The 16895-nt window shown below is 37.3% G+C and overlaps 2 protein-coding genes across 7 annotated transcripts; both read left to right on the top strand.

The window, feature by feature from the left end:
• Window positions 1–496: 496 nt before the first annotated feature.
• sytl1 (synaptotagmin-like 1) lies at window positions 497–9942 on the top strand. 5 transcript variants are annotated; one of them, XM_051871740.1, is made up of 16 exons: window positions 504–653; window positions 1504–1558; window positions 1673–1887; window positions 1969–2111; window positions 2200–2365; window positions 3934–3988; window positions 4083–4110; window positions 4197–4261; window positions 4341–4430; window positions 4517–4683; window positions 5549–5651; window positions 5757–5918; window positions 5998–6076; window positions 7578–7677; window positions 7758–7957; window positions 8552–9942. In XM_051871740.1, the coding sequence occupies exons 3-16, from the start codon at window positions 1772–1774 to the stop codon at window positions 8692–8694; spliced, it is 1617 nt and encodes a 538-aa protein (XP_051727700.1). In that variant the 5' UTR covers window positions 504–653; window positions 1504–1558; window positions 1673–1771; the 3' UTR covers window positions 8695–9942. The 5 variants fall into 5 exon arrangements, with proteins under 5 accessions (XP_051727699.1, XP_051727698.1, XP_051727701.1 ...); XM_051871737.1 differs by having other exon boundaries at window positions 505–653; window positions 4080–4110; XM_051871739.1 differs by lacking the exon at window positions 1504–1558 and having other exon boundaries at window positions 497–653; window positions 1745–1887; window positions 4080–4110.
• On the top strand, window positions 9736–15449 carry LOC127500543 (uncharacterized). Of its 2 annotated transcripts, XM_051871751.1 has the most exons (7): window positions 9736–9775; window positions 10243–10290; window positions 10362–10460; window positions 10551–10726; window positions 10839–11088; window positions 11177–11372; window positions 13994–15449. In XM_051871751.1, the coding sequence occupies exons 1-7, from the start codon at window positions 9751–9753 to the stop codon at window positions 14082–14084; spliced, it is 885 nt and encodes a 294-aa protein (XP_051727711.1). In that variant the 5' UTR covers window positions 9736–9750; the 3' UTR covers window positions 14085–15449. The 2 variants fall into 2 exon arrangements, with proteins under 2 accessions (XP_051727711.1, XP_051727712.1); XM_051871752.1 differs by lacking the exon at window positions 10243–10290.
• Window positions 15450–16895: the final 1446 nt, after the last annotated feature.

Raw genomic sequence — 16895 nt, 5'->3', positions numbered from 1 at the left:
CATAAATATAAGTGTTACACTAAATGACAATGGAACATTATTTCACCCAGATTTTTACATTTTATTCTCCCAAAACTTATTTGAAGCCTTTAAAGTAGATGTTTTACTTGCATTCAGTGTGCTTTCTATGTATATAAAATCACTTTTTTAAATTTCTATTGATGCAGACATCTAAATGTCTTTGACCCTTATACGGATTTTTCTACATAAAGTGAGAAATGTCATTACCATCACATCATTACTGTCACATACATATAATCCACAAGTCACACATACAAAAATCCAATTGAACGTTGATTTTAAGTAGTCCAATGTGCTCCAAATTGAGGAATCACATGAAAAGCGATAAAACATGTAGGCTACCAGACTTGTTTGTACTCACTATTAGAACAATAATGACGACCTAAGCGAGAGAGAGAGAGAGAGAGAGAGAGAGAGAGAGAGAGAGAGAAAGAGAGAGAGGTACATAACACGCGGTGTGAACGTGAAGTGATTAGTAATGTGTGAGAATCCGGTTCGCGTTTTGCTCTGTGCCCGAGGGCTATTGTGAGAGTGCCAGTCCTGCCAAAACCAGACACAAACGAGTGTGTGTTTAGAAACCACCGACAACTGAACAACTACGAGAATGAACGACCCAGAGGACGTTAGATGAGGTAAAGATATTACATTTTGTTGTTTAAGTCAACATTAATTGCCTTTTCTCATTCTTTTCCACCTTTGAGTTGGGTTCAAGTGGAAGAGTTTGACAGGTGCGACTCCATCTGTTAATTTATCCTCGAGTGTTGGACTTTTAACTAACCAAAAGTCTTTAGTAGTTTGATCTGGAGTTCATTATAATAGTTTGTTTTTGTTATATGTGTTGTGGAAGTAGATAAACACTTCGCCTCAGCGCAGTAGTAAGAAATTTGTTTGCTTTTGCCTTGTTTGTCACTGTTTGCTTTGCGCGTGCGCGATGTCGCGTTGTATCAGATATTTATATTGGAAATCATTTCCTGCAGCAGGATTTTTGTTTCCTATTTGGCAGTATAGGTTGGGACAAAGCAGGTAAATTGCTTTTTATATCAGTGTAATGAAATAGGGTGAATTCAGGTTGATTGGGACACTTTTTCCCAGTCATCTCAATTACAAAAAGTGTCCCAATTACCCTGAATTCACCCAATATAATGCAAATTTATACATATAAACACTGTTGCATAGGAGTTGAATATGTATTCTTGTGAATTTAGTGGTTTGGAAAACAAATCTTTATTTGGTTTACCATTGATTGTTACTGAAGGATATATAGGAAGTTATAGTATAATATTTTTAAAAAGACATTTTGGGCTGTAAAGAAATATTATTTATTGGGTAAAAAACAAACCAGGTTTTCAATTTATTAAATAACGTAAAGCATTGAAAATATCATAATCTCTGAGGAAGTTGATGTTATTAATGTAGCTGTGTACATATTAAAATAAATAAAAATGAAGTATCAATGAGTATTAGTGATCTGTGTTGTTTTAGGGAACTTGAAAGTCCCTTTACTGCATCTGTAGGACATGAATAAACATTATTGCAGGTTAGAGCTTAAAATGATTTTTTGCAATTGAAACATGCTTCTTCTGATACAAGAATCTTTATTGTTTTTAATTGTTTATTTGTATTCTCTCATTTGTGCGTTCAACTCGTTCAGTTCCCACATGTCCATCTGCAGCTCTTGGGTGTGGTTTCTCATAAATCTCATCTAAATCATCTTAATAACCAGGTGTCAACACTGTAAAGTGTGCCTGTAATGGAAGGGGAAGCTACATTAGATCTGTGTCACCTGACTGAGGTGGAGCAAACTGTAATTCTCAATGTTCTGCTGAGAGATGCTGAACTACGCAGCAAAGAGGAAGGGAGAGTACGGTCAGTCTGTGTACAATACTGGACGTATTTGGCTCATATAAGTCATATGAGCAATAAAAGATGAAGTACTTGTGTTTTCAGTAAGCTTCAGCAGACGGTGTCAGACCCTGTCCGTCTGCGCTCTCTCTCGGGCGCCTGGTTTCATGAAGAGCGCGCTAAGAGATATGAGAAGGGAGGAGCTGATGTCGTGCATTCATCAATACGCCGTAAACGACATGAAAAAGGTCACATGATTTCCCACTCATCCCTGTAGAGTAGTATTTGTGTGCATGTACATGTGTTGACAATATTCTGTTTTTTTGTTTAATGTAGATATACCCTTAACAGCAATATTTGGTGAAGAAAAAGGTCATAACTCTTCTCAATTACATGAGCAGAGAGAGGAAGAAAAGAGTACAGAATTGCAGGAAAATATAAGTGTAAGAGAGGATGACAAGGGTCAGGAAGAGAAGGAAAGAGAAAAAGAAGATGGAGAAAGGTTGGTGCAACTTTTGGTGTCATCTCTCTACCTTAACTTTCCACTGAATGAATTGAATGCATCTAAAAATCTCTATATTAATATGAGGATTGATCATATTTCATTATTGAATGAGAGACAGACGATCTCATGTGTGTCAGTTGTTAAAAATGATGTTTAAACATTGTAATATGATTGAAAACTCATTGGGCCTCATTCACTAGCTTCAGAAATTTTGAATGAGAATATTTTCTGTGCAGATATGTATGATCACTTCATCTCAAGTCATCTTCATTTATATAGCGCTTTATACAATACAATGTAAATTGTTTAGCTTTACAGTAATAAATGGGAAAATAACTATCAATGATGCAAACTTCATCAAATAAAGACATTCAAATTCTGCTGTAAAGCATACAATAACTGTAAATTTCAGCAATGAAATTCAGCTACAAACAGTTCTACAGTAGACAATAGTGTTGTAATTCAGTTGAGTGTTGATTCAGTTCAATAACAGTGTCGATGTTGCGAAGTTTATTAATTATGAAGTCGAATCAACTATAAAGCGGCTCTGCAGAAAACACTGGTATCATCATCGTTCAGGTTTTGTTCTCGTTCAATATTGTCAGTGCACTCAAATCAATATTACTGAATATTAAAGGGTTAGTTCACCCAAAAAAATGAAAGTTTTATCATTAATTACTCACCCTCATGTCGTTCTAAACCTGTAAGACATTCGTTCATCTTCAGAACACAAATGAAGATCTTTTTGATGAAATCTGAGAGGTTTCTGTCCATACATACAGATCCAACGCAACTACCACATTCAAGGTTCAGAAAGGTATTAAAGACCTTTGGGTGAACTAACCCTTTAAGGGATTAGTTCATTTCAGAATGAAAATTTCCTGATAATTTACTCACCCTCATGTCATCCAAGATGTTTATGTCTTTCTTTCTTCAGTCAAAAAGAAATTAAGGTTTCTGAGGAAAACATTCCAGGATTATTCTCCATATAGTGGACTTCAACAGGGACCAACGGGTTGAAGGTCCAAATTACAGTTTCAGTTCAGCTTCAAAGGGCTCTACATGATCCCAGACGAGGAATAAGGGTCTTATCTAGCAAAACGTTCGGCCATTTTCTTGCAGAGCAGTGCAAGACGAGCATTTGTGGTTAAAAAGTATATAAATTTTATATATTTTTTAGAAAATGACCAATTGTTTCACTAGATAAGAATCTTATTCCTCGTCTGGGATCGTGTAGAGCTCTTTGAAGCTGCACTGAAACTGACATTTGGACCTTCAACCCGTTGAACCCCAGTGAAGTCCACTATATGGAGAAAAATCCTGGAATGTTTTCCTCAAAAACCTTAATTTCTTTTCGACTGAAGAAAGAAAGACATGAACATATTGGATGACATTAGGGTTAGTAAATTATCAGGAAATTTTAATTCAGAAGTGAACTAATCCATTAAATGGATTAGTTCCCCATCTAAGCAGGCCAAAAGTGACAGATGCAAGGGTGTGAACTAATATTCAATTATTAGTTTAAATATGATCCACTGTCTTATATTGTGGTACTTTCTTTTTAGTGTCATTCCTAAGCTAACCCCTGAACCACAATCCAGGACAAGACACATCACAAAGGTCAGTTTACATTTAAGAATTTATTATAATGTGTGTGAAATATGTGCTACTGCAAGTGAGAGATTTCACATAATGTTCTTGCTTTGAACAGAAGAACGCAGCGATAGGAAATGGTCTTGAAGGTAAAATACACTATACATACAGTCAAATCATATGATGCATTTATAAATGCATCAAAGCTCACCTTCTCTTTTATCTCGTGCCTCAGGAGGTTTTGGAGAGTCAGCAGAGAAAGAAAGGAGAATTTTGCCAAGTGCATCACCATCTCTGCAGGTCTGTTCAGCAAGGCCTGTTGTACAGATACACACATTTGTGAGAACCTGTTGTATTATGTGTATCTGTGTTTCTGTAGATCGACTCAGAGGGGGACATTGACTCTGGCAGCACTGAACTAGACTACACTAGGTTTGGCTCAGTTAGCAGCTTGACCTCCCATCATATGGTAAGACAAACTCTCTCTCAAACACATGATCGTCTGCACCAACTGAAGCTTTGAAGGTGTAAACAGTGCCGTTTCTGTGTGAGTAGATGAATGGCAGTTTGATGAGCCTGTACAGTGTGGGCGATTTCGGGGATGTTGTTGTATCAGGGCGGATTCAGTTCTCTTTGCAGTATGACGTCAAGAAGGAGGAGCTTCACGTGCACATAATACGCTGCCAAGACCTCGCATCGGCCCGCAAAAATCGATCGGACCCGTAAGTGTACAGTGGCATGGTCATTTTCATTCAGTCATAACTATTACCTATTTATGAAACGGGAAAGTAGTCATGCTATATGTCTCCCCAATTTCATATTTTTAGTATTTTTATTTATTTATTTTAATATTTTTGAAAGAAGTCTCACCAGGGTTGATCAAAAATACAGTAGAAACAGTAATATTGTGAAATATTATTACATTTTTAAAAGGCTGTTGTTTTTTTTAAATGAAATTTATTTCTGTGATCAAAGCTGAATTTTCATCATCATTACTCCAGTCTTCAGTGTCACATGATCCTTCAGAAATCATTCTAATATGCTGATTTGCTGCTCAAGAAAACTTTCTTATTATTATCAATGTTGAAAACAGTTGTGCTGCTTCATATTTTTGTGGAAAATGATCATTTTTTTCAGGATTATTTGATGAATTGAAAGTTGTAACATTATAAATGTCTTTACTGTCACTTTTGATCAATTTAATGCATCTTTGCTGAATAAAAGTATTAATGGTAACACTTAAAGCCTTTATATATAATGAATTATAAAAGTATTATTAATGCATTAATTATGTCTTGTAATGCACCTTATAATGCATGTATGTATTTATTGTTAAAACTTTAGAAAGTATAATGCATTAAAAAAACAGGACAAACAACCAATTTCAGATGTAACAATGAATCTGCAAATATTATAATGCATTTTAACTGCGGTTACAATTATTTATGAACAGATATAATGCACTATAACGTACATTATGAATAATGCATAATGCATGAGAGCTTTAAGTGTTACCATATTAAAAAAAAAACTTTTGAATGGTAGAGTATGTATAATTAATGGTCTCTATCTTTCTCTCATACACAGATATGTTAAAGTTTACCTTCTCCCCGACAACACGTCCCGCAGTAAGAAAAAAACTGCAGTGAGGAGGAAAACATTAAATCCAGTCTATGATGAAACCATGAAAGTCAGTTTATTATTTTACAAATTACTCCTATGGATTTAAAACACATTACTGAACTCATTGTACTATTTATTTCTCCACTCAACTACAAAATGTTGCCTGTAACAGTACAAAGTGCGCAGACTGGACCTCCAGGCGCGTGTGTTGAGTGTGTCAGTCTGGCACTTGGAGAGAATGAGGAGAAACCTCTTCCTGGGCGAGGTGGAAGTGAGGCTGGGTCAGTGGAACTGGAGCCAGAGCCAACCAACCTGGCACAACCTCCAGCCAAGAGTGAGCCCAATTCAGAAAGAGTTTGATATCTGTAGTGAAATAAACCGGTCTCATCAGGAGACTCTCTTTCTTGATGTAGGTTCAGTTAAATCCAGATGCCATCATCAGCAGAGGAACCATTCTGTTCTCAATTAAGTTTGTTCCTCCGGGTTCAGAAGGTGAGTCTGAACAGATATTTAAAACCTTTATATCCACATTTATATGTAGGGCCATTGCTAAAATTAATATGGCCCATTACCAATTTTTATGGCCCTTCAGTAAAAGGATGTACTGTAGAGCAGGGATTCCCAAACTTTTTTGTCAGCCGAACCCTTTGATATAAAATATTTTCTTGTTTTTATGTTAATATTTCAATAACTTAAAGCAGGGGTGTCCAAACTCGGTCCTGGAGGGCCACTGTCCTGCAGAATTTAGCTCCAACTTACCACAACCCACCTGCCTGGGAGTTTCCTGTATGCCTAAAAACCTTGATTAGCTGGTTCAGATGTGGTTAATTAGGGTTGGAGCTAAACTCTTCAGGACAGTGGCCCTCCAGGAGCAGGATTAGACACCCCTGACTTAAAGGCACAATATGTAATTTTCGCCACTAGAGGTCGCTTACTCAAAACAAAGGCTTGATGATGCCTTGATTTCGCTACAGCTGCTGGAAAAGAATCTGACGAGACTCGGGCAGAAATCATATTCATGGATGAGCTAATGTATTAAAGATTTATTAACATTACTGTAGTATGAAGCAGAGTGTGGCTGAAAGCCGTTGGAGTGTAACGAGGCTGCTGGAGCGATTGCTAATGAGAGACGAGCGTGACACACATCTCGAGAGCAGCGGAGTTTTTATTATACCACAGTCGTCTAATAAAACAGGGTAAATCGAGGGTAACGCGGGTATGATGTCATTGATAGGCGACGCATGGACACGGTCTGTGTCCTGGTTAAAATTGGTTATTTCTCTGGATTTAAACATTCTTGGATACATTTGGGATAATGTAAGTACACGAGTCAACAAAATATATAACACAGTTCTAGTGGTTTTGGGATATTTTAATCAAAAAATCTTACATATTGTGCCTTTTAACAAGATGTTCATAGTTCTGATATTGGATAATGGTCACATGTCATGCAGGTTAACAAATAAAATAAAGTGTTTCATTTTTTTTTAATTCCGTCAATTATTTTGACATATTATTATTGGTATTACGTTTAACTTTAATCAAACAAAATGAAGCCAGAAATATATTATTATTGTAATAATGCAATTGTAGTTTAAAATAAATTAATTAATATTTGATAATTACAAAATAATTTTATTTTACACTTCGTTACTACTTCGTTAATACTAATGTCTTAAATTATTCAAACCCTCAAGCTTTTATTTTGGTGGAAAATAGTTTTTGCTGTTTAGTTGACAGGTTTATAACCACAAATCTGATAAAATGTTGAAAACTTCTGTCCAAAGAATGTTAAAATGTATCAAAATAAACTGCAGCCTTTAGTGATTTGATCACACTAAGCCATATTGGGTTTTTTTTTTTTTTTTTTTCCCCAATTAATTGTGCAGCCCTATTTGGTCCTGGGACAGTATTGCCCCCCTGTGGTCTGTACAGGTACAGCATGTTAGTCATCTTCATGTCAATGTCAATGTTGTGTGTTCTGTGGCTGTAGGAAATGGTTATCCACTGACTGGTGAGCTCCATATATGGTTGAGAGAGATTGTTGGTCTACTTCCCACAAAGCGTGGCGCACCCAATACATATGTGAAAAGGTGTGTGTGCACATTCATGACAGAGTGGTTTAATTTTTTCATTATGTATGAGTGCATGAGTATGGTCTGTGTTTGTGCAGCGTGGTATTACCAGATGAAAGCGGCGTCAGTGGCCAGCAGACTCGGCCGGTGCGAGGTTCTGTCAATCCAGTGTTCAACCACACCATGGTTTATGACGGGTTTCAGTCCAGTGACCTCATTCAGGCATGTGCAGAGATAACGGTCTGGAATCTACATCCCTCCAGCTGTCTGGGTGGAGTACGACTCAGCACAGGCTCAGGTAATACAGATTTGAACATATTGCAGTACAAAATAAAACAGCTGAGAGTTAAAGATGACCTATTATGTCCTTTTTCAAAGTTTTGTTTTTGGGCTCTACTAGAATAGGTTTTCATGCTTGAATGTTCAAAAAACTTATTTTTCACATATTTGACATTGTTGCGGCACCTCTCTTCCCACTCTGTCAGTAACGCTCTGTTTAGTTCCTGTCTCTATGAAGCCCCTCCTTCTGAAAGCACAATGCACTCTGATTGGTCGGCTGGAGCAGTATGTTGTGATTGGTCAACTGCTTTAAGCGTGATTGGGAAATGTCCCACCTCTTATCATAACCGCCAGTTTCAACACACTACTAACTAACTCAACCAGGCCCCGCCCCCTTGTTTTGCATATGCCTTGGGCGGGAATTATTTAAATTAGTAATATGGATTTGGATTGACTTTGTGCCTTGTCACTTTGCAGACCTTTTTCATGCTCAAACAGCAACATTACACAGTAAAGAAAGTTGAAAATGTAAGGAAGCATAATAGGTCCTCTTTAAGACTGTGTGTTTTTGTGTGTGTGTGTGTGTGTGTGTGTGTGTGTGTGTGTGTTGCAGGAGTGAGTTACGGTCAGTCAGTTTGCTGGATGGATTCTACAGAAGATGAGATCAGTGTGTGGTCAAGTGTGATTCAGAGCCCCAGCAGCTGGGTGGACACTAGTCTGCCAATCAGAACCGACTTACAGCTCTGCTCTGAGTGAACTTTGTTTAACCTATGCAGATTCAGCCATGTGACCTTGGTTGCAAGACATTTTGAGTAAAGACTGGAATACACTGCACAGCTTTTTCTCAGATTTTTGATCTGGCCAAGTTGACAGGAGCTGCCAAAAGTCAGAACCAGTCTGCAGATTATAGTCAATCGGAGCTGACAGATTTCATTGTGTACGATCGGCACAGACTTTTTAGCTTCAGACTAGGATTCCTTCCAGTTGGAGAATATGAAACATGTTTCATGTTTTAAACACGTTGTTATCTGACTTATGTAAGCCATTCACCTCCAAAAACCGTAGCAATCTGTACAGGACAGAAATGAGATCATCCTCCACTACATACAATTCTACAAAGGGAATGGAAACAATCAAACACAATTTGCATATGTAGTGGATTTGTTACAAAACAGTCCTCACACATTTCTTTGAGTAGTTGCCAACACGATAGAGTGTTTTTGAAGAGTTTGTCATGCAGATCTGAAGGAGAAAAATGAGAATTCATTGTCTTAACAAATAGTTCAACTAACTTATACTGTTTTCTTATGAGAGTAGTGGTATTTTCATGTTTCCTTAATGCTCTTTTGAATAATTACATTTTGATAAAATTTTGTGAAATGAATTATTTGTAGCTGGTCTGTTTATAAAGTGCTCATTGCTGGTCAAACCTCAAATGTAATGAAATACTGATTAAAACCACACTTTTTCTTCAATTAAATGTACATTGCATCAGTTTTCACAAAATGACTGTCTATGTATCAAATCAAGTTCTGATTATGTATATTCTTTTTGTCAGATTATTCAATAGTCTGTTAAAACCAGTGTTTATTTTTGCTTACATTAGGATGAATTAAAAAAAAAATGAGATTCTGTATAATTTTATACATCTTTATTTAACTTGGTCTCCATTTTTTCCACAGTGGCAGTAGCCCATCTCATGTTTCAAGCATTTCTGCAAAGTTAGGCTACTTCTCATCTCTGATTTCTCTTGTGATTTCGCACATGATTCTTGCTGTGTCTCATTTCAGGGTGTGACTTTAAACTTCAACCATGGCGGAGGAGAAAACGACTGATGGTTAAGTTTTATCCGTTTTATCTTCAACTTCTATACTGCTTTCTGTTGTGTTTTCAGTCGTGTATATTCACGTAACCTATTCGATGTTTATTGTGTGCATTTTATCCAGGGAAAACATTTGACGGAAATTCCTGAACAGTCTCAGTAAATGTTTGATTGCCAACAAATGTGTCGCTGCATTTTATTCAAAGTCCGATGGATATTTACTAAATATCTTCTATGCATTTGGGCTTTAATAAGTTCGATACATATTTGTCTGCCCCGAATGGACCCTCATAACATATGACGTTAATACAGTATGATAGTTGATCTCGTGATTTAATAACAGCGGCAGTAAACACTAAACCTGCTATGCAACCTGCCAAGTATGCGATAAAATAAGTTTTTATTCTATTCTTAGTTCTAGAAAAGTTGATATAATGAATAGTGTTACCTCTCTTTGTTTTCATCCCCAAATGCCACACCAGCTGGTGGCAGAACAGTTCCTGATTTTGGAAAGATGTATCATGTCAAAGGTACATTTCTGAGTACATCCCAGTACAGTACACTTCTTGTCCAGTATGTTACATGTGCCCCTTTTCTGTAGGTGAGCTGAATTTGCCTTATTCTGAAGATTCTGAGCCAGAACCGTTTGAAGTTTGGTACGACCTCGAGGGGAACAGAAGTCGCATCGACTATCATAATAGTCAGTGATCTTCTCATGATAAAGTCACACAGTGTTAAAATCAAAACAGATTATGTATGAAGTTTCTCTTCATTGATGCTCTCTATACAGGTACAGTGTGCACTTTTCTGATCGGAAACGACTTGGATTATGGTGTCATTTACCAGATCACACCGTTCATCCCTGACACTGATGAAAATGATACTATTAAGTATTTTCAGCTTAAAGGTACAAAGGAGGATCCAATACGTCCACAGTCGGCACTGCCTGATCTGCAGGGCTTTGAAGTATGTACTACTTAAAGGGACAGTTCACCCAAAAAGTAATTCAAACATGAATGACTTTCTTCTGTAGAGCAAAACAATGCAAAAATGAATGTTTGTTTGTTTATTTGTTCAGTTTGAGAAGATGGAGGATTGCGCAGGCGTTCAGTGTGAGGTCTGGAAGAAGGTCACACAGGCTGGTCATAAGAAGAACACATATCGTCTGTGGGTCAAACGTCCCGAGGGAAGTGATTCCCCAGCCGTCCCGTACCACTTTGAGATGGAGGGCTTTAACACTCTTTTGGAGTCCTATAATGACAAATACATGATTGACTACAGTGACTTCAGCTCACAAACTGAATCGGACATTTTCACACCCCCTGGAGGTAACTGGAGAACACACATTCAGTGACACGCCTCTTTTACACTTACAGACCATCTAATCAAATGCTCACTGAGGTATTATGTGTTTAGAAATGACCTATGAGGAGTTTCCGGATCCTCCTGAGGAGCATCAAATATTGGCCAATCCTCTTCAAGACTTTGTCAGCACCTCCCCTGTTAGCCACGCCCACCGATTGTTCGGCCCCTTTAAGGAGAAGTTTGAGCGTCATTATGAAAGTGAGAAGGAGAACGAGGAGCGCGAGAACAACTTTGTACATAATCTTCGGTGAGGAAAAACAACAAACAGTAGATATTTAGTTATGTATAATGACATTGTAAAAATAGACACCAATTTTATTATTTACATAATCTATTAAATAAGCAATACAGTATGAGAGTCTATGCTATATTGTGAATATAGTCATGGCTAAAAAACTTAGGAAATTACAACTTGAAAACCAAACAGAGTTCACTGCCAAATAAACGCACAAGTGGTAAATGGTAATCCCACATGTATGTCCTTCAGCAGGTCAATTATAGTAAATAATATTCATAATGAAAGCTGCTTCTAGCACTGTTTGTGTGCTGATCTGCTGACAAAGAAATTTCAACCAAATAACAACCAAAAAGAAGTTTGTCTTGAACAAAATTGTTCTTAGTTGTTAAGGAATGGTTCCAGTTATATTTCCACTTGAGCTTGGTTCAGCACGGCACAATTACAAACCATAGGAATTCTCAGTGGAAAATGAAACCATATCCGTACCGACTGGGTCGGATCGGCACAGAATGGTTTGGTTAAGCAAATGCCGCTTTTCCACTGCATGGTACGGTTCGGTACGGCTTGACACGGCTCGCTTAAATAGTACCACCTCGGTTGAGGTTCCAAGCAAGCTGTACCAAAGTCCCTTTAAGACAAGTCATTTCACTCGGCGGCCATCTTTGTGCAGCTCCTATGTCTTTGAATGGGGAAACATCAAAATCTCTAAAGCTGTTTGCCAAGCTTTCGATTTAAATTTCATATTTGAAATCACCAATTAAATCTGACAACAACTGTCAGATTTAATTGACAACAACAAATTTTGATTCTAAACGCTTGTATCATGACAAAAAAACGGTATTTTTCAGGCTGGATCAACCTAATGCGCATGCGCAGTCTTAAATACGCGTCTCTTGTGCCTCATTTCGGAGGCGCGAGTCTGACTGTTTCTATAGAAACCGGAGCTTCTAACGGCCGCTGCAGTGACGCGATGACTTTACCAGTCGGCGACTGGCTTTTATCAAAGACTATAGAATAACACAAGACATGTTGTTTTGAACGGGAGAAAGTGTAACGCTCAATATGGCGGAATAAGTCCCGCCTTCAAAATAAGAGCCAATCGCCGACCTGTAAAGTCATCGCGTCACTGCAGCGGCCGTTAGAAGCACCGGTTTCTATAGAAACAGTCAGACGCGCGCCTCCGAAATGAGGCACAAGAGACGCGTATTTAGGTCTGCGCATGCACATTAGCTTGATCCAGCGTAAATACTGTTTTTTTTTGTCATGATACAAGCGTTCGGAAAAAAAAATTATTAGACAGTTGTTGTCAGATTTCATTGGTGATTTCAAATATGAAATTTAATCGAAAGCTTGGCAAACAGCTTTGGAGAATTTGATGTTTCCCCATTCAAAGAGATAGGAGCTGCATGATGCCCAGGATGCCCGAGAGGCGTTTCAAAGATGGCCGCCGAGTGAAATGACTTGTCTTAAAGGGACTTTGCTTTTATTTAGAAGCCGGGACTTATTCCGCCATATTGCGCGTTGCACTTTCTCCCATTCATAATAATACGAGTGACGCGTCTTGTGTTATTCTACAGTCTTTGGCTGTACCGATACTAAATATGACGTGTAAACATTGCAGACCACTGATTGGTCGGAGAAAATCGTCATTGGATTTGAAACACGAGACACCAAACCCACTAGATTTAAATAGTCAGTAACAGCCACCACATTATCATTTGTTCACGAAACGACTTGCTTTAAACGACCGTCGCAATTTGAAAAAAGAAATGGCTGTATAGTGGTCAGTAGACGAGGTGCAGACTCGTTGGTAGATGGGGAGCGGATCCACAGCAGTAGAGGCAGTGCCACTATAACGATCAATCTATAATCCCGGTTTACGGTTTATGCTATCAATCTAAATAAAGCGTGATCCATTAAAACGTACAATATAGCCTATTCAAATTCAGACCCAGTGATAGGCCTACTATTACTCCACTAGGTCTAAAATATATTGTTCGCTGCAAACATGATGATCTTAAATTTATTAATTATTAATTTACTATTAATAAATGTGTAAAGTTGCATAAAATGGAAATACTCAATAAAGTAGGCTAACTACTTTACCTCAGATGGTTGAATGGTTGGATTCCACAACTGGTAAAATAAAACATATATAAGACAATACAACATTTACTGTGGGAGCCATACAATTTACTGGTGACTTAATTTAAAAAACTGTTCTATTGCGCTTCTGATTTGGCAGTGAAATTCGCCGAATTTGGGTGCGTAAGATGTGAAGGATTCTATGGTCCAGTTAGTATTTTCACCCCATAATGGCGGCCGCGCTACCGGAGCGCCATCTAGTGGCTGTTACCCAAAAAGTATCAAAGTGTCGCCTCTTGGGTTGTAAGCTCTTTGCTGCAGTGGAAAAGAAAACCGAAAGTAGAGCGAGCCGAGCCGAGTAGAACCACGCAGTGGAAAAGCGCCAAAAGAGAACAGTTTAGGCCTTACTGTGGAAAACCGGCAACAATTTTTAGGCCTATTTTTTTGCAAGTAGTACTAGTAAGCAGTCTTAGAACTTGCCTTATTTAAGATACTTATGCTTTCTTTCTTTCTTTTCTTTTTTTTTTTTTCTTTTTCCTCTTCAGGCTTGTGCACTCTGCAAACAGAGCCGGTCTTTCATACGGTATCAATGACTTCGCCGATTGGTCAAAGGAAGAGATGACCAAATACTGTTAAAATGTTTTAGTTGACTACATAAACTGTGACTTTGGAAAATGAAGTAAATAAACACCTCTCTTAATTTGAAATTACAGAGTTTGTAAACAAAGATGAGAGGAGGTTTATGTGTTCCAGAATAGAGAAAGGCTTTTACAAAATATTTCTCACACATTTCTTTGAGTCTGTTGCCAGTGAATGTATTAACAAATAGCTCAACTAACTTAAACTGTCCTCTGATGAGAAGAGTGGTATTTTCATCTTTTTTTTTTTATAACTGCAACACTGAATCGATAATGAAAATAATCTGTGATTGATTTAATTATCGATTAGTCACGTCTGTGCACGGAAAGCATCCACCAATCATGTCAAATCGCAGCAGTGAATAACTCATTTCTATGAACAGTACACGTCTAAAACATCAAAAACACAGAATTAGCTGCTGCGGGAAAACTGCACATCCCAAGTTGTCATAAACTTAAGAATGCTTTATATTAAATGCTTCAAACAAATAACGCTAAACGCAGCTCGCTTTGGCAGATCCGTGTGTTGATTAAAGTTTTAAAGAAGTGTTTTCTCCAGCGCATGATTTACATTTTATGTTTATATCATTATTTGTAAATGTTCGAAAGCCACGCGAGTATTTCCATTTTGCATAAAGGCTTGTCATGACAGCAAGCGAGTGTCCGTTAAACTTCACAGACTTCACTGAAGGAGCGTCAAACAACTGAGCGCAACAATGGAAGTGCAATAATTCTGATGAAAATATACATTTTGCTGCTTTAATTATGCATTTTGTTGGACATTAAATGTATGTTTGAAATGTTACATGTAACACTACTAACTTTTTTATGAAAGCAGTTGCTGTAAAGGGAATGGAGTATAAATGTAGTGTAGGCCTACTACTCCTATTACTATCATATGAATAAGTGTATGTTTAATATGTGCTTTTGTTTTTCTTCATTACTGCAGGTTTTGGAATGTAATGTTTATCTTTGAACCTCTTTTGCACAATGTATGGCATAGCCTAAATTTTGCTTTTATAGCCTTAAATTTATTGTTTTAAGGACAACATTGAGTAAGATGTGGAATAACTTTTTTGTTTTAATTAAAACACTGAAAATAAAATATGGCTTTTTTAAATCCAATTATTTGAAGACATAATAAACAGATTAATCAATTATCAAAATCACTGTTAAATGCAGCCCCACATCTTTTTCTAAATCATCTTTTGAATAAGTGCATTTGGTTAAAATGGAGTATATTCATTTCCAAGTTATTTTGCAAAATGTATCATTGTCAGTGTATGGCTTGAAGTCTGTTTGCTTGACATTTCTATACTGATTAAAACAACACTATGCAATAAATAAGTTCTGATATTGATAACCGTTTGTGTCAGACTTTTCAATAATTTGTTTTAAAATCAGTGTTCATTTTTACTTACATTAGAATGAATTTAAAAAAATTAGACATCCTTATAATTGAATTTTGTTTTAAATTTTATTACATTTGCTTTTTTTTTAATAAACTTGATTTACATTTTTTTTTCACAGTATCAGTAGCTCATCTCAAGTTTCAAGCATTTCTCTAAAGTTACTTCCCATCTCTCATTACACTACACTGGTGAGAAATTAAACCTGTTTCATCTTTGAACTTGATTCTGATTTACAGTTATTTGTTTAGACAAAACATTGATTTTTAGCAGCTGGCTCTATTGAAAAAATAAAGATGTCTCTTAACAGTCTGTTTAGTTCCTGTCTCTATGAAGCACCTTATTCTGAAAAGCGCAATGTGCTCTGATTGGTCGGCTGGAGCAGTGTGTTGTGATTGGTCAAGCGCTTTGAGCGTGTTTCAAAAAATGTCACACCCCTTACCGTAAGAGTGAGTTTCAACGCACAACTCAACCAGGCCCTGTCCCTTTATTCTGCGAATGCCTTGGGCAGAAATTATTGAAATGAGGAATATTGTGGCATGTTCGTTCCCAGAAGAAAATTCAAGACTACAATGGAGGCGTTTCAGGGAGTTCAGAAACAGTGACACTGATATAGAGAATAACTCTTGCTTGGAGGGACTTTGTGCTTTGAAACTTTGCAGACATTTTTCATGCTCAAACGGCAACATTACACACTAAAGAAAGATGAAAATGTAAGAAATCATAATAGGTCCTCCTTAAGACTATGCGTATATGTGTTGCAGGAGTGAGTTACGGTCAGTCAGTTTGCTGGATGGATTCTACAGAAGATGAGATCAGTGTGTGGTCAAGTGTGATTCAGAGCCCCAGCAGCTGGGTGGACACTAGAACCGACTTACAGCTCTGCTCTGAGTGAACTTTGTTTAACCTATGCAAAGTGACCTTGGTTGCAATGTATTTTGAGTAAAGGCTGGAATACACTACACAGCTTTTGCTCAGATTTTTAAAGTCTGGACAAAAGTCAGAACCAGTCTTCAGATTTAAGCAATCGGAGTTGACAGATTTCATTGTGTACGATGGGCACAGACTTACAGATCTTTAGCTTTACACGAGGATTCCATCCAGTTGGAGGATATCAAACATGTTTAATGTTTTAAACACGCCATGATTCATGACGTGCCTTAACTGACTAATGTAAGCCATTCACGTCCAAATACTGTAGCAATCTGTTGTTTTGTATATTGATTATTTATTCAATGTTAGGTTATTTGCTTGATTTTAAGTTAATGCCATATATGCTTGAATGCTCAAATGATTATGAAATTGGAAAGTACCTGCAATACTCACCCTCAAGTTGTTCCAAACCTGTTATTTTCTTTGAGAGATTACAACAGGAAGATTAGATCACATGGGATGGTGAT

This window comes from Ctenopharyngodon idella, chromosome 19, assembly GCF_019924925.1.
Source record: "Ctenopharyngodon idella isolate HZGC_01 chromosome 19, HZGC01, whole genome shotgun sequence".
NCBI lineage: Eukaryota > Metazoa > Chordata > Actinopteri > Cypriniformes > Xenocyprididae > Ctenopharyngodon > Ctenopharyngodon idella.
This window is presented reverse-complemented; position numbering and strand designations above follow the sequence as displayed.